This window comes from Manihot esculenta, chromosome 8 (assembly GCF_001659605.2).
Source record: "Manihot esculenta cultivar AM560-2 chromosome 8, M.esculenta_v8, whole genome shotgun sequence".
Lineage (NCBI taxonomy): Eukaryota > Viridiplantae > Streptophyta > Magnoliopsida > Malpighiales > Euphorbiaceae > Manihot > Manihot esculenta.
Window position 1 is genome coordinate 31,096,536 of NC_035168.2, and position 23,045 is coordinate 31,119,580.

General features: G+C 41.8%; 1 protein-coding gene across 1 annotated transcript; it reads right to left on the minus strand.

The window, feature by feature from the left end:
• Window positions 1-473: 473 nt before the first annotated feature.
• LOC110621531 lies at window positions 474-1,877 on the minus strand. Its single transcript, XM_021765807.1, has one exon. The coding sequence runs from the start codon at window positions 1,875-1,877 to the stop codon at window positions 474-476; it is 1,404 nt and encodes a 467-aa protein (XP_021621499.1).
• Between the last annotated feature and the right edge of the window lie 21,168 nt (window positions 1,878-23,045).

A 23,045-nucleotide genomic window follows, 5' to 3' on the forward strand; every position in this document is an offset into this window, starting at 1 on the left:
CACACAGTATCATCTTTGATTGCTTGTCTAAACAATAACTTGCTTTTGGATATTTTTCGCTAATTGGATCTTTCTTCAGTTCTGGTCTCCTGCATATTTCATTTAAATCTTCCCTTGATTTTATATTGTCTTTCGTCTTCCCCTCAACATTCATCACTGTATTAAAAATATTTTCAAATACATTCTTTTCAATGTGCATTACATCAAGATTGTGGCGAATCATATTTGTTGACCAATATGGCAAATCCCATAGTATGCTCCGCTTACACCAACCAGTTGTCTTTGAAAGCCGACCATTTATTTCATGACTGTCAATGTCTATTATCCGCATCAACTCAATTTGCTCAATTTCTTTTAGCAAGTATTTCCTAGTTCTAATTGGCGGCGATGACTTGGACATAGTTTGGTTTTTAATAAAAGATATCTTGTTTCGACAGAAAGCATGGTCGTCAGGCAAAAACTTCCGATGACTATCAAACCATGTTTGTTTCCCCCCTTTTTAATGTAAATGCATTTGTGTTTTCCATACAGTAGGGACATGCAGTTCGTCCTGCTGTGCTCCACTCTGAAAGCATTGAATAAGCATGGAAGTCACTAATAGTCCAAAGTAAAGCAGCATGCATAGTAAAATTATTCTGCTGGCAAGCATCGTAGGTATTCACACCAATTTCCCACAGTTCTTTCAATTCCTTCACTAATGGTTGCATGTACACATCAAGCTTCTCTTTTGGATTCTTGGGACCAGGTATGATAATTGTCAGGAACATGTACTCATCTTTCATACACATACCTGATGGCAAATTGTATGGAGTTAATATTACTGACCATGAGGAATATTGTTGCCCAGATTGACCAAATGGTTGAAATTCATAAGTGCAAAGGCCGAGTCTTACATTTCGAGCCTCCATTGCAAAGGTTGGATGAGTTTGATTGAAATTCTTCCAAGCAAGAGCATCTGAACAATGACGCATCATCGCATCATCATTTGCATGGTCATTGTGCCAAGTCATATACTTAGCTGTAACACACGATGCATAAAGTCTTTGCAAACGTGGTGTAATGGGGAAGTAATACATCTTTTTGTATGGTATTAGACTATTCCCTTTCTCCAAAGTGTGCTTGAGGCATTTGAGCCTTTCATGGTCACAAAATTTGCATCTTGTAAGTTCTTGATCATTTTTCCAATAAATCATACAACCATTAATACAACAGTGTATCTTTTGTACAGGAAGCCCCAATCCTTGGACTAGTCTCTTTTTTGAGTAAAAGCTGTCCGTCATGACATTGTCACTCGGTAACATTTCCTTCATAAGTTCACATATCTGATCGAAACACCGTTCTGAGAAATGATGTTCCGCCTTTAGATTTAGTAAACGTGAAGCAGCTGATAACTGGGAGTGAGTTTCACATCCAGGCCATAGTTCTTGCTTAGATGCATTTAACATATCATACAGTTTCTGTGCAGCGGAGTTTGGCATCTCATATGTATCATTATGTATTACATGACAGCTTATTACATCCATGACCATATCCTCAAACCGACTGAAATTTGGGTGATTAACAATGTCAGAACCATAAGACATGTCTAATAGTGTATCATCATATCCGTCATGCACATCAGTTTCACCGTGCAAATACCAAACAAGGTAATTTTGCACAAAACCATGCTTCATTAAATGATATTTAACTGTATTTTCATTTTGAAAGCTACGGTTCTGACACTTAAATCGATTGCAAGGACAGCGAATCTGATCGCCATTTAAATATTTTGGGCAGTTCTTAGCCTTCTCTATAAATTCATTGATATCCTCTAAATATATGGGATTGAATAAACCATCTCTGAGACGGGCATACATCCAACTTCTTTCAGCAGTCATATTTGCTACAATAAAGATGTTGATATGAAAAGAAAAAACTTATAAACCCTATATTCGAATAGAGCCTGAAAACCAACAATAAAATTATGCATTATATATAAAATATGCAGTAATTATATCATGTGTAGACATTACTGAATTTCAAAGTCAAATCTAAATAATAATTTGATAACGTCATTAATTTTGGAACCAAACATAAGTAAATTTGAACTTGCCTGATATCAATTGCAGTATCTTCTACTAGAGGGGGAGGTGCCGGGGCAGTATAACTAGGTTGGTAAGGCTGTTAATGAGAAATTTTAGCAATCAGTCCATGTATTCAGCCATCATCTATATCAAAAGTGCTTCATGTTTGGAATATCTATCTATCCAACCACACTAAGTTTAAATTTAATGGCTTAATACATTTTCATCATATCGGTAATTGAGAATGTGGTGAAAATAAAGATTATTATTGTGAATCAAACTTGGTAAAATTAAAACACATGCACAAAAAAATATGACAATGCAATTAGAATTCAATTGTAAAGTAACTATGAAAACTTTACAAATGGACATTCCATGTGAATATTCACTATCAATTCAAATCCAATAAATATCATGAAAAATTTTCTCTTTCACAAAGACACGACTTTGAGGTTGAATTGATTTACAAATTTGTAGTGCACCTGCTGGTGCAATTGGCAAGTGCACCAGTAGGTGCACTGGAAATTGCACCAGCAGGTGCACTTAGGCGCCTAAGCAAATATTTTACAGCCTTTCCAGCCTCAACTTCAGAAGATTCTAACTAAAATTTTGCACCCCTAAGATCTTCAACAATTCCAGATATCTGTAGACAGCATATTCTGTGCTTATTTCTTAAGAAGTTAAAAAGGAAGTGACAAAGTATATATAAAGAGGTGGGAAAGGCCTAGACAAGATTGAGGATTTCATATTAAGATAAGCGGGGTAATAACTCCATAATATTTTCAATTTTAAACCAGCCTACCATGCTGTAATATCAATTAAATGAATCTTTTGACTTGTGTATTGGATTAAACAGAAATTGATTCGTTTGAAAAAAGAACACATTTTTCTCAATTTTGACCTACTTGAGCAGTTGTTTAATTAAGCTTTCACCAAGTAGCTATTGCTTCAAAAGAATGTAAGTAAAATTTAATGGACCACCAAAGTGGTATTGGAAAACTCGGGGAACAACATGAGAGATTTCCATTCATAAGAGACTCAGCAAGAGCAAACATTGACTCAACAGTTGGAACTTTTTAATTTATTCATGATCATAAAATAGAAGCAAGTAAGGGTAGTTCTAAACTGGATGTTTCAGAAGAAATGATCTCGCAAAGTACAAAGTAACAGAAATATGAATGTATTGGACATAGAAGATACTAACTCCATTACTCAAATGCTTGGCATCCATAACTTCATATATTAATTGACATAACACCTGCTGGTGCACCAGCAGGTGCAATTTCCAGTGCACCTGCTGGTGCACTGCAAATTAATTTGAAAAAAAAAATTGCAGCACTCTCAAAATTAATTTGAAAAAAAAATTGATTTGCTGACAGCAACAAGTAATGAAAGTTTCTCCCATTAATTTAACTACAAACTATTGTGAACATGCTTAAAACAATTCACAATAATTCACAAAAATCAAACGGGTGTAGAGGATAATTTCACAAATTTCACAAAAGTAAAAAATTTCAAAAATATAAAACAATTCACAACAATTTCACAAGAATGGAGTACATGCAAGAAAATAGGGCACCTGTGGATAATCAACATCGATAATGGCAAGACCGGAGAGAGAGAGAGGGCTCACTCGTGGACTGTGATGCCGAAGAAGGACGTACCTGTGGACGGTGGGTGGCAGCAGACCGTGGATGGCGGCGGACGATGGTTGGCAGCGGCGGATGATGGTTAGCGCGACTGATGATGGATGGCAGCGGCGGTGAAAGACTCAGAGAGGTTGGACGCTCAGATAGATTTTGATTTCTCAATCTCACGACACTCGTGGACTGTGATGCCGAAGAAGGACGCACCTGTGGACGGTGGATGGCGGCAAACCGTGGATGGCGGCGGACGATGGTTGGCGGCGGTGGACGATGGTTGGCGGAGACGGATGATGGATGGCGGCTGATGATGGATGGCAGCAGCGGTGAGACCCAGAGAGGTTGGACGCTCAGAGAAATTTTTCTCAATCTCACGATTTTGAGATTTCATCTACTCTAATTTGGGTTAAAATTCACTGACGGATCCGTTAGTGAAAACAGATTACATTAAAAAATAATTATATCACTTACGGATTACTAACAGAAAAAGTATCCGTTAGTATTTCACTTACGGATTATTAACGGGTATCTATTTCCGTTAGTGAAGAATACTGTGCGCCTATTCCGTTGTACATACCGTTAGTATCACTAACGGACTTCAATCCATTGTTGAAGTCCGTTAGTGATCAATATAAATCTTGTAGTGTAAGATGTTATTGGCAAATCAGCTCCAACGGGCTTGAATGATAAGAGAATAATAGGGTTCCATAATAACATCATTCTATTAGTGCATCCAAGTTAAATGTCACCTTAGATAATAAATCACAGCAATGTGTTAAAAGAAATTGTAATAAGACAAAAGGAACAATTTTTGTATGTTTTTTCTATTGAAATAACTGTATTTACATATAGATTATAAGGTCTTGTTAAGACAACTCTTAAAAATTCTATATCAATCGATTAGTATCAATTAGTTTATTATTATGTAATCTTCTTTAATTATGTATAGATTATATTTACACTCTAATACTCTCCCTCAAATTGTAGTTTAAATATTTATCATACCTAACTTGTTACAAAAATATTCTTTTTTAGGCCCATTTAATGTTTTAGTGATTATCCAGTTGCTCTCATATTTTCACATAACTGGTAAAAATTAAATTTTCATGAATTTTCTCATAGATAAAATGGCAATCAATTTCAATATGTTTAGTTTGTTCGTGGTATATAGGGTCAGAAACAGCACAAAGAGCAGCCTGATGATCAAATTAAAGTTACGCGGGTAATGCAACATCATAACTAACTTTTTCCAGGTGATGATTTATCCACAAAATCTCACAAGTGAATTGAGTCATGATCCTATACTTTGACTCAGCATTGGATCTAGATACCACATTTTACTTCTTATTTTTTCAACATATTAGGTTTCCTCCAACAAACACACGGTAGCATGTAGTCGACTTTCTATCACTTTTGGATCTTGCCCAATCAAGATTTGAAAAACACTCAACTATAGTATGCCCATGATCACTGTAGAATATACCGAGTTCAGGAGTCTCTTTTAAATAACATAGAATTTATTCTAGACGGTCTAATATTTTACTATAGGTGTAGATATGAACTGACTTATAACGCTTACTACAAAAATAATATCTAGCCGAGTCGTCGCTGCAAGGTAGTTCAACTTTCCAACCAACCTCCCGTATCTCTCGGAGTCATCATAAGGGTCACCATCATCTTTTGTGAGACATATATTAGGAATCATTAGTGTGTTATATGGTTTAACACCCAACTTTCCAGTTTCTGCAAGTAAGTCAATAACATACTTTCTTCGAGACAGAAAAATTCCCTTTTTACTTCTCAAGACTTCGACTCCCACGAAATACTTAAGCTGACCAAAGTTTTTAGTATGAAAACTCACATGCAAGAATGATTTGAAAAAAGAGATTCCTACATTATCATTCCTTGTATGACAATGTCATCAACATATACAATAGGGAGAATAATACCAGTATTTAAATTTCTATAGAAGACTAAGTGGTCACACTTTTTTTTTTTTCAATCCAAATTCTTGAACAACTTTACTAAGCTTGTTAAACAATGCACGAGGACTTTATTTCCAACCATACCAAGATTTCTTCAAATGACAAACTTTTCCATACTCTGAGCAACAAATCTAAATAGTTGTTCCATATACACATCCTCTGGGAGATCACTATGTAAAAATACATTATTGATATCTAACTGGTATAAAGGCCAATACTGAGAAGAAATTAGAGAGATGAATAAGCGAACTGAGATGATTTTGGCCACAAGAGAAAAAGTGTCAGAATAGTCAACGCCATAGGTTTGCGTAGCCTTTAGCAATAAGACGAGCCTTAATTCTCGCTACTAAACCATCTGGATTGACTTTGATGGAAAAAAATCCATTTACAGCCCACAACCTTCTTGCCAGGGGGTAAATCGACTAGTTCTCAAGTATGATTTTTTATCGAGAACATTGATCTCTTTAAGCATTACATCACGCCATCTAGAATGAGTTAGGGCCTCTTTAACTATCTTAGGTAATGAAATAGAATCTGAAGAGACAATTAAGGAGGTAGAAGGAGATAGATGATCATAAGAAAGAAAGTTAGCAACAGAATAGGTAGACTTGCACTGTCTTTTACCTTTACGAAGACTAATAGGAGGTCAAAGTCATTTGATGGTAGATCCAATGGCAAAGAAGATTTTGGTGCAAGACATGTATCATCAGGTACTGGTCTCTGAGAGTAAACTTGAACAACTGATAGTTTAACATGAGGCTGAGTACTAGGAGGAATGCCACTATCAAATTGTTCAACAGAAGACACATTAGAGGAGTTCCCACGATCATATGTGATTCTATAAATGAGCCATTCATCGTCCTCCCCCAGGCCAATAGAGGTTTGTGTAGCAGAAAAAGAAAGGAATTCGCTCGAAAAAAGCTACATCTATTGAGACAAGATATTTGTTGAACTCTAGAGAATAACATCGATACCCCTTCTGAAGGCGAGAATATCAAAAAAAAAACACACTTTCAACCTTTAGGATTAAGTTTAATGACATAAAGTCTGACATTCCGAATATAATAGGAAGACTTGCACTGTCTTTTACCTTTACGAAGACTAATACGGAGGTCAAAGTTATTCGGTAGTAGATCCAATGGCGAAGAAGATTTTGGTGCAAGACATGTATCATCAGGTACTGGTCTTCGAGAGTAAACTTGAACAACTGATAGTTTAACATGAGGCTGAGTACTAAGAGGAATGCCACTATCAAATTGTTCAGCAAAAGATACATTAGAGGAGTTCCCACCATCATATGTGATTCTATAAATGAGCCATTCATCGTCCTCCCCCTGGCCAGTAGAGGTTTGTGCAACAGACAAAAAAAGGGAATTCGCTCGAAAAAAATTACATCTGTTGAGACAATATATTTGTTGAACTCTAGAGAAAAACATCGATACCCCTTCTGAAAGTGAGATATCCCAAGAAAAACACACTCCCAACCTTTAGGATCAAGTTTAATGACATAAAGTCTGACATTCCGAACATAATAGGTAGACTTGCACTGTCTTTTACCTTTACGAAGACTAATACGGAGGTTAAAGTTATTCGGTGGTAGATCCAATGGCGAAGAAGATTTTGGTGCAAGACATGTATCATCAGGTACTGGTTTCCGAGAGTAAATTTGAACAACTGATAATTTAACATGAGGCTGAGTAGTAGGAGGAATGCCACTATCAAATTGTTCAGCAAAAGACATATTAGAGGAGTTCCCACCATCACATGTGATTCTATAAATGAGCCATTCATCGTCCTCCCCCTGGCTAGTAGAGGTTTGTGCAGCAGAAAAAAAAATAGAATTTGCTAAAAAAAAGCTACATTTGTTGAGACAAGATATTTGTTGAACTCTAGAGAGTAACATCGATACCCCTTCTGAAGGTGAGAATATCCCAAAAAAAAAAATACACTTCTAAACTTTAGGATCAAGTTTAATGACATGAAGTCTGACATTCCGAACATAATAAGTGCTGCCAAAAAGTGGTGGTTCAAAGGAAATAATGACTTCTTAGGAAGTGGGGCATTATAGGGAGTATCACTGTTTATTACTGCGGAAGGCATGAGATTAATGAGGAAGCATACAGTAGAGACAATATTAGCCTAAAATTGCTTAGAAACTTGCATTTGAAGCAACAGAGTTCGAATAGTTTCAATGAGATATCGATTCTTTCTTTCAGCTACCCTATTTTAAGCGAGTGTATCAATACATAAAGATTAGTGAAAAATACCATGTTGAGTCATATAAGTCTAGAATGATTATGACATATATTCTTTAGCATTGTCACTTCGCAAAATTTGCACAAAAACATTAAATTGAGTTTTGATTCAACATTAAAGGCAGAAAAATGTGAAAATACTTCTGAACGATGTTTTATAAATAAATCCAAGTTATTCTAGAAAATCATCCATAAAAGTGACAAAATATCTAGATCTAGTCTTAGATCCAACTGGACATGGTCCCCAAACATCTAGATGAACTAATTTAAAAGCATACTCAACTTATTTATTGACTGTAGGACTTAAAGAGTTTCGATAATGTTTTGCAAAATGACACAAATTACACTCCAGTAATGATACCTTATGAAATTAAGGGCATAACTTTTTCAAAATCGGTAAAGAAGGATATCCAAACCAATAATGTGCTTCGAACGGAGACATAACACTGGAACAGGTAACAGACCGAGGCACCCATGCATTCAAAATATGTAGCTTTCTAGATACATGTCCTTTACCAATAATATGCTTCGTCACAAGATCTCAAATGAAAAAATAATAAGGAAAAAATGAGATGCAACAACTTAGATATTTGGTAAGTTTACTCAGAGATTAAATTAAAAGCAAGATTAGGTAAACTTTGCACATATGATAGGGCAATAGAAGAAGTAGGTTTAACAGTCCCAAAACTCTCAACATTATAAGTTGACCCATCAACTATGGTAATAGGAGAAGGTGTCGTATGAGATCAAAAGCTAGCAAAAGTATGAAGATTACCTTTTATGAGATCTGTGGCACCAAAATTAATGACTCCATTTGTGTGAAGAGTAGATAAGAGAGGTTTTATCTGTCTTAGCAATAGTAGCTACTGGAGTGGGCTCTTTCAAACTATGTTTTGTAATTTTAGAGGTTTTGGGATGATTTTAGTAATATGGAACTTACTATTATAAGCTATTTCAACCAAAACTTAGCACAAAACACAAATTCACTTCACATAATGCTTCAAGACACGAAATCAAGCCTTAAAAAACTGCACCCAACCTTAAAAAGTTTAAACATAAATAAGAAATGGAGAATCTAGAACTTGCTTAATCACAACAAAGAAGAAACCCAACTACAACAGCGTTCGATGACAGATTCGCTGTTGGAGACTGGATGGAAACCACGGGATGACCTTGTAACAAGAATTGGAGGCTCGCCATAAGCGCCACACTCCTCCACATGTCGGCCCGTGACAGACAGACCTGAACCTTTAGATGGCGTGTGAGATCCACTCGCCAACAGGATGACCGCTGGATTTCAAGGAATAGCTGGAAACACAACTGTGCTCCTTGGAAAGCCGAAAGTGAGACTAAACGAGCACTAGATTTCAGTGACTCAACCAGTTTCTCCCTACCGAGAAACTAAAAAATAGAGAACCTTTAATTCAAATGCTCTGATACTATGTAACAAGACAAAGAATAATTTTTATGCATTTTCTCTATTGAAATAACTATATTTATATACAGATTACAAGATCTTGTCAAGGCAACTTCTAAGAATATTCTATTAATTAATTAGTATCAATTAGCTTATGATTATGTAATTTTCTTTAATTATGTACAAATTATGTTCATACAAATAAATAAAGAACCGTCAAATGGAAGAGAAATTCATATAAACTAAAATTCTTGATTCACGGTACATAAGATAAAGTGTTGTAAATGCTGATTAAATAGAGTTTTAAAACAACCACCTTCTCATTATCTTTAATATGATACCAGAAACTTACTTGACTCAAACATCCTAAAAATATCTCAACCACTTCACATACTACTAATAATAAAATATGGCACTAAAAAATAAAAAAACTTGACTGAAAAATTAAACTTGAATTATTTTTCCAATAATCCTCTCCTTAATTCAAGTAAGGGTTGCATGCATTGCTCTTAGCTTTTCAAAATTTTCTTTTGCAAGTGCTTTTGGGAGCAGGTTAGCTAGTTGGTCCTCGGTGTTGTAAATCTTTCTCTCCTTTAGCTACTAGTTCTCTAATAAAATAATAGCACACTCCAATATGCTTTGACCTCCCTTGTTGCATAGGATTTCTTGATACTGCAATTGTGGAGTTGTTGTGATAATGCCATGATATATACTAGGTTGTTTGCATTAGAATTTCGAGCATGCTCATGCATCACAAATGCCATGATATATACTAGGTTGTTTGCATTAGAAATCACGAATATGTTGCATTTCATATTATGATGTTGATGTGGATGGATGTTGGATGACTCAGTAGTCCTCGATATGATATGATGACGATGATACGGTACGGAAGTCCAGTGAGGCCCATTCTACGCCCCTGGCACAGAGTAAGAGAAAGACCAGTGAGGCCCATTCTACGCCCCTGGTACATTGGAATGTTATGTTATGTTATGTTAAGAGAAAGACCAGTGAGGCCCATTCTACGCCCCTGGCACTATTGGAATGTGTAGAGGGCTATTGGTGACAAGTCCATCCTTGATATGAATTTTTTGTGATGTGATGCATTTCATGAATGCATATGGTTTAATATACTATTTTACTATTCTGCTCACTGGGCTCTAGTAGCTCACCCCTTTCTCTTAATCCCCCAGGCTTGCAGGTTCAGAATAGATTGGGAGGTCAGCAAGAGTAGAAGCTTAATGTATGTAATAGTTAGTTGTGGACATGAAGGATAATGTAATGTAATGTATTGTAAGAGATTGTATAATTATGTATTAAGGATTAGTATTGTGCTTGGCCCTAATGTATGTTAATCCCTTTTGTACATGGTCTTATGAAATGTTTTAATGTTGATTTATATTAAACCACGCTTGGCATATGTTATGTGGACCCAGCTAGAGCATTTGATGAGGGCTCTAGTATGGGGTTTGTATGTTTAATGTTATGGTGCATGCACAGGTCAAGCTTGGTGAATGAAAAAGTTTAAAAATTTTATGTAAATGTTTGATCATGTATGGGATTGTCAGGTATGACAGGTTGTATGTTAGGCTTGCTACAGGTCCCGGCGACCTTAAGTCGATCTGGATCCTAGCGTCGGTAGCGGTCTGATTTCAGATCGTTATAGATTGGTATCAGAGCCCTAGGTTCATATGGTCGGACCTAAAGAGTGTTGGGCTCATAGAGGTTCTAGAAGGGCAAGCACAATAGGAAAATCATGTCCACTAGTGTAATACCCGGCTAGACTCCGGTATCGGAATTCCTACCGTCCGGTGGAATTTCAGATGTCGGAGACCTCTAGAAGGGTAAAACCATGTTTTCATAAAATGTTTTAATGTATTTCATGGTTTTAAGTAAAAAGGAAATGAGTTTTTGCACGAAAAAAACCTTGGAGGAAAACCCAGGTTCGGCCGCCGAACATGCAGGCATTTCGGGTGTGCCTTAGGCCCCCGAAGGCATAAGTGAGGGAAGTCCAGGTTCGGCCGCCGAACCTCAAGTTCGGCCGCCAAACATGGCATGCATGTGGAGGCACGTTCGGCCCCCGAACGTGGCCTGGCCAGCCACTATAAAAGGGTCCCTTAGCCGAAATGGGCGAGCTTTTCTCCCCATTTTCGGCCAAGGTGAGCTCTCCACCGTCCCTCACCAATCTTTGAGTTCTTCCTTCAGATCTTTCAAGATTTTCACAAGTTTTCATCTTGTTTTGAAGATTTTCAAGTTTTGAGCAAGTTTTGAGCAAGTTTTGAGCTTGGAGACCCAAGGAAGTTGAAAATCTCCCATCTCCAAGATTAGGTCGTCTCTCTCTCGATCTTCAAGAGGTAAGAGCCGATCTTAAGCTCATTGCATGTTTTAAGTAAGTTTTATGAAGATCTATGGGGTAGAATGCATGTTTAGCTTATGGTTAGGTTTATGAGTTTATGTTGTGTTTTTGAACAATGTGGCTTTCAAATGCATGTTTGATGTGTTGTAGATGGGGTTTTAGTTAGTTTAAAGCCCCTAGGAGCTTGTATGCTTGTGTATGTGTGTTGTAGAATAGGTTTATGCATGTTTGGATGGAATGGGGAGGTGTATATGCATAGAAGAGCTGAGTTTCTACCACTAAGGGAGAAACCAGGTTCGGCAGCCGAAGGAACTTTCGGCCGCCGAGCATGCTTGTGGAAGCAGCCTTCGGCTGCCGAAGCTTGCCCCCGAAAGGAGACTTTCGTCTCTGTTTGGGTGTTTCGGCCGCCGAAAGTGCCGCCGAATATGCATGAGTTTCGCCTCTGTCTGGGAGTTTCGGCCGCCGAAGGTGCCGCCGAACCTGCCTGACTTTCGGCTCTGGAGGGACTTTCGGCCGCCGAACCTGCCGCTGAAAGTGCCCTGTCCAGCCCTCTTTTGCATGTTTTTCTATGGTTGTTTCATGATGTTCTAGGGGGTTTTTGGGGGATGTTTTTAGAGTTATGTTCTAGTTGTTTGGTCCCTCATTTGAGTCCACCTGTGTAGGTTCGGACCTGAGGAACCGAGGACCCCAGCAGTGAGTTTAGCTGCTTCTGAGTCAGTAGAGCTTCAGCCAGAGGTGAGTGGAATAACCCTTATGCTTTTAAATAAATAAATCAGTCTTAGCATGATTCACGCATCATGAATGCCATGAGATATAATAGGGTGTTTGCATTAGACTCACGAATATGTTGCATTGCATAATATGTTGATGATGTGGATGAATGTTGAATGATCCTTTAGTCCCCATATGTTATGATAATGATGATGATACGGTACGGAAGACCAGTGAGGCCCATTCTACGCCCCTGGCACAGTTGGACCATGTAGGGGACTATTGGTGACAAATTCATCCTTGATGTGATTAGCTGTGATGTGATGCATTTCATATTATCATATGTTTTAAATGTTTTATTATTCTGCTCACTGGGCTCTTGTAGCTCACCCCTCTCCCTTAACCCCCAGGCTTGCAGGTACAGGGTAGACCAGGAGGTCAGCAAGAGTAATGAAGTCTTGTGTATGTAATAGTTAGAATGTGGACATGACAAATTGTATAATGATGTAGAGTTGTGAATAGTTATGTAATGTAATGACATTGAGGATTAGAGATTGTGCTTGACCCTATGTGTATGGTATCCCTTTTAATACATGATCTATGATGTTTATGTAAACCAACTCAACACATGTTATGCCACCCATTGGGGGCATTGATGAGATCCCAAAGAGGGGTCAATGTGTATAGTTATGATTATGTTCAGTGTATGCACAGGTTGAGGTTAGTATATGAGAAAATGAATGAAAGAAAAGTTTTAATTTTTATGTATGTTGTTGATCATGTATGGGATTAAACAGGTTCACAGGATGCATGTTAGGCTTGCTACGGGTCCCAGCGGCCTTAAGCCGACCTGGATCCTAGCGCCGGTAGCGGTCCGATTTTCGGATCGTTACAGAATGGTATCAGAGCCCTAGGTTCATATGGTCGGACCTAGAGTGTTGGGCTCATAGATGTTATAGAAGGTCAAGCACAATAGGAAGATCATGTCCACTAGGATAGGATGTGGAGTCCTGTCTTGTTTGATGATGTGAAATGCCATGATTTTTTACATGTGCATTAATGCTATGGTATGAATGATATGTATGTGATGCAGGTTCATGTGTTTCCACATGAACCATATGATGCTGATGTTTTAGTGTTGTGTACTGTTTTTCAGAAAACAGGATGAGAGGAACTCGTCGATTTGCACGATTGACTGGAGTACCACCTGAGGATGAGGGCACGAGCGCCCGTCCTCCTGCATTGCCTAGGGCAATGTCATGTAGATCAAGCAGAGAAAGAGTGTCAAGGGACCCTAGAAGGTCTTTTGATGCTAGCAGAAGGGGGACAGATAGAGGAGGAAGTTCTTCAGATGTGAGGGAGGTTATGAAAGAGGACCAGAGGAGGGATGGGAATCTGGATGTTAGCATGACGGAAGAAGGGACAGGGGAGTCACAGGGAGGCGCTCAGGACTCGGGGTATGGTTTTCCACCCCATTATCCACCCTTCCCACAGGGTTCAGGGTATCCGATGGGAGGCACATCGGATTACTCCAGCTTTAACCCCTACCCTACCTACATGCCTTATCCACCTTTCTATCCACCTCACCCCCAGTACCCAGCTTATCCACCCTCACCCTTTTATCCTCACCCTGCAAACCCCACCTCGGGAAATGCTGCACCCTCACCTCCACCACCTACAGAACCAGCAGCCCCAGTTACTCAACCTTCTAGACCTAGCTCAGTCAGTGGGAGCAAGGTCAAGATGACCGACTACATGAAACTGGGTGCTCCTCAGTATGAAAAAGGGGATGACCCATTGGTGTATCTTGAAAGGGTTAAGGTGATCACAGATGAGATTGGGGCTGATGACAGTAGAGCCATTCAGATGGCTGGGTTCACGCTTAAGTGCAAGAAGGCACGAGAGTGGTTCAAGAATTATGTGAACCCGAGAGTGGACAGCATGTCTTGGGAGGAGTTTGCAAACGAGTTTGCAGGATGGGCTTTCCCAGATAGTTCAAGGGAGCTGAAGATGATAGAGTTTGAGCAGTTGAGGCAGACCGATGAGATGAGTGTAGAGGAGTTCACAGACAGATTCTTGGAGCTATTGCCATTTGCAGGGCAAAATCTTGACTCAGACCAGAAAAGGTCAAGGAGGTATATCATGAAGCTCCACTCCAGATATTCCTCCTTGATCCAGTCAGCAGATAGGGAGAGCTTCCATGCCATAGTGGATATGGCCCGGAAAATGGAGGCCAGTGCCATCATTCACGGGACAGTTAAGCAGTCAGTGGCACAGCCTTCTGGTTCTAAGACCCCAAGCTCTTCTTCTTTTAGTGCAGCAGCTTCAGGTAGCAAGAGGTGGAGCAGTACCACCAAGAAGCCAAAGAAGAACAAGTTCTGGAACAAGGTCAAGTCCAGTCTAGGACTAGGGAGTGGCTTGAGCTCTGGTGCGGATAATGCAGTTTGTGCAAAGTGTAGTAGGCCACACAGGGGAGTTTGCCGGGCTGGGACAGCAGCCTGCTTCAGATGCGGGCAAGAGGGACACATGGCTCGGGAGTGTCCTAGGGTAGCTTTTGGAGCACAGTGTCAGCAGACAGCTTCTGGTAGTGTGGCTCAGCCAGCAGCTCCAGCCGTGACTCAGGCTAGTGGCAGAGGCAGAGGAAGAGGGGCAGCCTCTTCTTCAGCGGGTTTCAGAGGTGAAGGTCCATCAGCTCCAGCACGGATCTTCACGATGACTCAACAGGAGGCAGATGCATCTAACACCGTGGTGGCAGGTAACTTAGTCATTGGTTGTTCAGATGTGTATGCCTTGATGGACCCTGGTGCATCTCATTCTTTTATTGCACCGAGAGCCGTTGAGAGGTTGGGGTTGATGATCTCTGAGTTAGAGTGTCCTCTCTGGGTCAGTGGACCCAAGTGTGATCCATCAGTGGCATAGTCAGTCTGCCAGTGCAGTCCAGTCTTTGTTGAGGGAAGATGCCTTTCCGCCGACCTTGTGGTTCTAGACTTGACAGATTTTGACGTCATTCTAGGGATGGACTGGTTATCTACCCATGGTGCTACCTTGGACTGCAGGAACAAGGTAGTCAGGTTCAGAGGTCAGGATAGGTCAAAGGTTGTCTTCAGGGGAGACATGAGGGGTACACCTAGAGGTCTGATATCAGCTCTTCAGGCTCGTAGGTTGCTTAGGAGAGGATGTCAGGGGTATTTGGCTCATGTGAGAGAGCTTAGCAGTCAGGTTAGAGAGCCCGCCTCGGTGCCAGTGGTTAGAGAATTTCTAGACGTCTTCCCAGACGAGCTGCCAGGTTTACCACCTACTAGGGAGATAGAGTTCGAGATAGAATTGATGCCTGGAACCCGACCGATCTCTATCCCTCCCTACAGGATGGCTCCAGCTGAGTTGAAGGAATTGAAAGATCAGTTGCAAGAGCTGGTAGATAGGGGTTTCATCCGACCGAGTACCTCACCTTGGGGTGCTCCAGTGCTATTTGTGAAAAAGAAGGATGGATCTCTCAGGCTTTGTATTGACTACATGCAGTTGAACAAAGTCACTACCAAGAATAAGTACCCGTTGCCAAGGATCGACGATTTATTTGACCAGCTAGCCGGAGCAGATTGTTTCTGCAAAATAGATCTGAGATCGGGGTACCATCAGCTAAGGATAAGGGAGGAGGATGTGCCAAAGACAGCCTTCAGGACCAGATATGGGCATTATGAGTTCCTTGTAATGCCGTTCGGGTTAACCAACGCCCCTGCAGCATTCATGGATCTCATGAATAGAGTGTTTAGCTAATACCTAGATCACTTTGTTATTGTCTTTATAGATGATATCTTAGTGTATTCCAGGAATACAGAGGAGCATGCCCATCATCTGAGGTTGGTTCTGCAGACCTTAAGGGAACATGGCTTGTATGCCAAGTTCTCTAAGTGTGAGTTCTGGCTGAGGAGCATTTCATTCTTGGGGCATGTAGTGTCAGAAAATGGAATAGAGGTGGACCCCAAGAAGGTAGAAGCTGTGGCTAACTGGCCTAGACCCACTTCAGTGACAGAGATCAGGAGTTTCTTAGGTTTGGCAGGTTATTACAGGAGGTTCGTCCAGGACTTCTCAAAAATTGCAGCTCCTCTGACCAGGTTAACCAGAAAGAATCAAAAGTTTGTGTGGACCGACCAGTGCGAAGAGAGTTTTGAAGAGCTTAAGAAGAAGTTGACTTCAGCACCAGTGTTAGCTCTGCCATCTAGTGATGAAGACTTTACAGTCTTTTGTGATGTGTCCCGTGTGGGACTGGGTTGTGTACTAATGCAGAATGAGAGGGTGATTGCTTATGCTTCTAGACAGCTGAAGAAGCACAAGTTAAATTACCCCACGCATGACCTAGAGATGGCAGCAGTAATCTTTGCACTCAAGATGTGGAGGCACTACCTCTATGGGGTAAAATGTGAGATCTTTACAGATCATAAGAGCCTGCAGTACATCCTGAGTCAAAGAGATTTGAATTTGAGACAGAGGAGATGGGTAGAGCTGCTGAGTGACTATGATTGCAAGATTCAGTATCATCCGGGTAAGGCGAATGTTGTGGCAAACGCCCTAAGCCGGAAGTCACTAGGCAGTCTATCCCACATCACGACAGAGAGGAGACCAGTGGTCAAGGAGTTTTACAAGCTCATTGATGAAGGTCTACAGTTGGAGTTGTCTGGTACAGGTGCTTTAGTGGCCCAAATGAGAGTGACACCTGTGTTTCTGGAGCAAGTGGCTCAGAAACAGCATGAGGACCCAGAGTTAGTGAAGATTGCTAGGACTGTTCAGTCAGGCAAGGACAGTGAGTTCAGATTTGACAGTAAGGGGATCCTCCGCTATGGGAGTCGATTGTGTGTACCAGATGACATAGGGCTAAAAGGAGACATTATGAGGGAGGCTCATAATGCAAGATACAGCGTTCACCCCGGAGCCACCAAGATGTATCAAGATCTGAGGAAAGTTTATTGGTGGCCAGCGATGAAGAAAGAAGTGGCACAGTTTGTGTCAGCCTGCGAAGTGTGTCAGAGGGTGAAGCTGGAACATCAGAAGCCGGCTGGAATGCTTAATCCGCTACCGATTCCAGAGTGAAAATGGGAGAATATAACTATGGACTTCGTAGTGGGGTTACCGGCGACGTCCAACATATTGGACTCCATATGGGTGATTATGGACAGACTCACCAAATCTGCTCACTTCATCCCTGTCAGGAGTGGCTATTCTGTGGACAAGTTGGCGCAGGTGTATGTTGATGAGATCGTCAGGCTGCATGGGGTTCCTGTTTCAATAGTGTCTGATAGAGGGCCCCAGTTCACCTCCAGGTTTTGGCGGAGTCTGCAGAATGCCATGGGTACCAGGTTGGATTTCAGTACTGCCTTCCACCCCCAGACTGACGGTGTAACAGCCCGGAAACCGATACCCCTCTGTAACGGCCCGAACCGCCACCGGCGCTAGGATCCAGATCGGCTTAAAGCCGCCGGGACCCGTAGCAAGCCAAACATACCTCCTATCGCCTGGTCAAATCCCATACATGAACAAAACTTTAACATAAAAACTGAAACATATGATGTATAAACCGAGCTTGTCCTGTATGCAACATAACTGGAAACATAAAGAAACCCCCTTTTCTAGAACCCTCAAAACTCTAGCCGGGTCAACATAACATACATCAAGCTGGGATACATCCAAAGAACTAGAACCTAACCTGTGCATGCATCAAACCACAAACATAAGACCTCCACTAGAGTCCTCATCCATAACATAACGTGGTAAACAACACATGCCACAAGATTAGTTCAAACTCCACTCAACATCTAGCATAACATACATCATGTATTGAACAGGGACTAACCAAGTCTTAGGGCCAAGCACAATACTAATCCATAAGCGTAACTCCACTTAACCTTACATTACGTCTCTCACAAATCATTATATCAATATACATTACATGTCCACACTAAAACACTAATCTAATACTATTACATAAGCAAGACCTTAACTCTTGACGTCATCCTGGCCTACCTCTGACCTGCAAAACTGGGGTTAGGGGAGAGGGATGAGCTAAAAAGCCCAGTGAGTAGAAACAAAGAAAACAGTTCATTAATTACATGCTTTCATGAAATGCGCCATATCACAACTATTACACAACAATCCTTTTCACTCCCGCTTGAGTTCACGCTAGCATTCTCTTCCTCTCGCGGGTGATTTTAGAGGGTTCTCGAAACGTCCTTCCCCTCAGGGTTAGACATGACCCCAACATTCCCTCTGTCAAAACTCGGCCCCAAAGGAGCTCTCATTGGGCTTTCCTACATGTACTCGCCCGACTAACAAGGACTCAATGATAGACTTACGGGCTATTGAGGTCGCCTTGGTCCACCCATCTCATCATATAATCAACAATTTATGCAATGCGTCACATTCGTGAAACTAGTGCAATCATCCTATTACATATAAACATGATGCATGAGCATGCTTTAGGCATTTGATTTTCTTAAAATAAAAGATTAAGTTAGTTCTACTCACCTCTGGCAGACGCTGGACTGACTCTGCAACTGCTAATACTGATGGCCTCCTCGATCCCTCGGGTCCGATCCTACACAGGTGGACTCGAATGAGGTGCCAACACACTCTAAACAACTCATAAACAACTCCCCAAAACCCCCCTAGAACATCACTTAAACATGCATAGAAAACAACCTTGAAAAGGCTGGACAGGGCACTTTCGGCGGCACCTTCGGCGGCCGAACCCTCCCTCCAGAGACGAAACTCGGGCACTTTTGGCGGCACCTTCGGCGGCCGAAAGTCCCACTCCAGAGACGAAAGTCAGGCACTTTCGGCGGCCGAATCCTTCCTTCGGCGGTCGAAAGTCTGCTTTCAAGCCAAAACTCAGCTTTCGGAGGCAAGGTTAGGCGGCCAATCCATGCATCCAAAGGCAGGTTCGGCGGCCGAACCTGAGTTCTTCCCAGAAGGGCAGAACTCAGCTTCTCATGCATTCAAGCCTCCTAAACCTTCCAACACCCCAAAACAAACACCCAACCTTACCAAAACATGCATAAACCCTTAACCATGCACAAAGGAGCTTAATAGCTAGATTAAACTCCAAAAACAACATCAAAACATACATTGGGCATAAAACCCACATAAATCCTAACATGCATATCTACCCATACTCTACCATTAAAACCTTCATAAAACTTCAAAAGACACTAGGAAAGCAAAGATCTACACTTACCTCTTGAAGATCGAGGGTTGGTGCGACCCAAAGCTTAAGGTGTGGAGAATCCAAGCTCCAAAAGCTCCAAGCTCTCCAAACCTTGATCCAAGCTTTAAAACTCTTCAAAATAACCATAAAACTCATGAAAACATGAAGGAGATGAAGAAAAACATGAAAATGACTAGAGGAGAACGTGAACACACCTGAGCTCGAGAATGGGGAGAAAACTCGCCCATTTCCGATCTGAGGGCCCTTTATAGGTGGCCTGGTCAAAGACCTTCGGCAGCCTAACGTGCCCCCTAAACTCATGCATGTTCGGCGGCCGAACTTGACTTTCAGCGGCCGAACCTTGGCTCGTTCAAACAAGACTTTCGGAGGCCAAAGGCGCTCCCGAAGCCTTTCCATGTTCGGCGGCCGAACTTCATTTTCGGCGGCCGAACCTGGCAAACGCCTCCTTGGTCTTTTCTTTTCAAAACTCAATTCTTTTCCATTTAAAACCATGAAATCAGTAAAAACATTTTTGAAAAACACATTTTACCCCTCTAGAAACCTCTGGCATATTCAGAATTCTAGATTCCAACGGAGATTCCGCCGGAAGGTAGAGATTCCGATGCCGGAATCTAGCCGGGTATTACATTCTACCCCCCTTATAAAAACATTCGTCCTCGAATGTTGAAACAACACATAGAAAGCATGCAAGCAAGCAAGCGAAGCCTAAAACCTCTCTCCAACGAGAGACACAGAAACTGCTGGAGTAAAAACTCCTGAGTCTTCTGGGCACACCTTTCCCAAAAGAAACACCTTAACAATACCCCACCTACTCCTGAACTCCACTGGCTTTCGCTGCGCTTCTCTGATCCTTACTCTTCTCTCTCTTCTTCTCCCCTTCACCTTTACCAAGCGGCTCCTTCTCACTACTCACCCAACACTAACTCTAACTCTCACAGGTAGTACCCGGATTTCAGACCTATCTCAGAAAACAAACAGCTCCTACTAGCTGTCCTAATAGATCATCCATCCTGCATGGGAATACCTGCTCTTGGTAGTGACCTTGTTTAACTGCTTACAGTCGTTACAAAGTCTCAGGGATCCATCTTTCTTTTCCCACAACCACACTGGAACACTCCAGGGTGAGGTACTAGGTTGGATAAAACCCCTTGTCTACCAAGTCTCGCCTCTACTCGGACTACTACCTCTCTCTACGCAGGCGCCATCCTGTAGGGAAGGAAAGAAATGGTTCTGGTTCCAGACACCACTCCTACTCCAAACTCTAACTCCCTGACAGGTGGTAAACCTGACAACTAGCCTAGGAAAACAACTAAGAACTCTCTCTAACAACTAACACTGAGGCTGGTTCCCTGACCTAACGGCTAAACTCTCAAACAAGAGCTAGAACCCTCTGACAACCCCTCCTATGTACCCTACGAACCTGATAGGCTGACATCAAACCTCTAGGCATCCCTACTGTGTTCCCTCAACAGACTACCTCTGACCCATCCTGTCCTCTGAACTTGACTACCTCGTCTCTGCAGACCAAGATAGCACTACGAGTAGAAAAACCCAGTCCAACCCTAAACTGACGTCCAGACAGTCAAATCTAAGACCTCAAATTCGGGTGGAAGGCATCTACCCTCAACTGTCACAGAACTGGACCGGCAGACTGACTCTACCACAGATGGATCACGCTCGGGTCCACTAACCCAAAGAGAACACTCTAGCCCAGAAGCTATCAACTCAACCTCTCAACGGTTCCTAGAGCAACTAAAGAAAGAGAAAAACACCAGGGTTCACAAAAACATACACATTAGAACATTCAAAAGTGAGCATACCTGACACCACCATGTTCGATGTGTCTGCCTCCTGCTGAGCTTGGGTGAAGATCCGAGCTGAAGCTGACGGACCTTCTCCACGGGAACCTGAGGAATGAGGGGCTGACCCTCTTCCTCTGCCTCGACCACCAACCTGAAACATGGTTGGAGCTACTGGCTGAGCTGTTCTACCTGGAGCTGCTGGCTGGGACGGAGCCAACCTGGGCACAGTGGGACACTCACGTGCTATGTGCCCCTCCTGTCCGCACCTGAAACAAGCTGTAGTCCCCACCCGACAGACTCCTTTGTGCGGCCTTCCGCACCTCAAGCACCTTGAACTGCCTGAGCCAGAGCTTGAGCCACCAAAACCCAGACTAGCCTTCAAACGATTCCAAAACTTGCTCTTCTTTGACCTTCTCAGGCCTCTGTTCCCCTTCTTAGTGGTGTTTCCCCACCTTTTATCTCTTGAGGCAGCTGTACTCAGAGTGGAGGGATCAATCCCCCCTGAACCTGAGATCCTGGAATCCTGAGTCTGAGCATCCTCCTGAGAATCTCCCATGCCTTCCTCTGGCACTCTGATTCCCAAACTGACATCCCTTCTCTGCATATCCATCTCCACTTCCCTCATACTAGCTGACATCCTTCTTGGAGCCATTCCTTCTCTGCTTGCATCAAAAGACCTTCCAGGGTCCCTTGATGTTCCCCATCTGCTGACTCCCCATGACCGCGCTCTAGGCAGAGTAGGGGGAAAGGTGTCCATACCTTCCCTCTCAGATGGAACTCCAGTCGATTCCACAGATCGACGAGCACCTCGCATTCTGGCTCCTCTGAAGAACAACACACAAGCATACAATCAATCATTAGCATCATGCGGTTCATATGAAAACACATGAACCCACATATATATCATACATACATAACATTAATGCACATGCATAAAATCATGGCATTTCACATCATCAATCAAGACAGGACTCAACGTCCTATCCTAGTGGACATGATTCTTCCTATTGTGCTTGCCCTTCTATGACCTCTAAACCAACCTCTTTCCGATGTGCAACACACCGTACTCTTGAGGCCCTAAGCTCTGATACCAACTCTGTAACAGCCCGGAAACCGATACCCCTCTGTAACGGCCCGAACCGCCACCGGCGCTAGGATCCAGATCGGCTTAAGGCCGCCGGGACCCGTAGCAAGCCAAACATACCTCCTATCACCTGGTCAAATCCCATACATGAACAAAACTTTAACATAAAAACTGAAACATATGATGTATAAACCGAGCTTGTCCTGTATGCAACATAACTGGAAACATAAAGAAACCCCCTTTTCTAGAGCCCTCAAAACTCTAGCCGGGTCAACATAACATACATCAAGCTGGGATACATCCAAAGAACTAGAACCTAACCTGTGCATGCATCAAACCACAAACATAAGACCTCCACTAGGGTCCTCATCCATAACATAACGTGGTAAACAACACATGCCACAAGATTAGTTCAAACTCCACTCAACATCTAGCATAACATACATCATGTATTGAACAGGGACTAACCAAGTCTTAGGGCCAAGCACAATACTAATCCATAAGCATAACTCC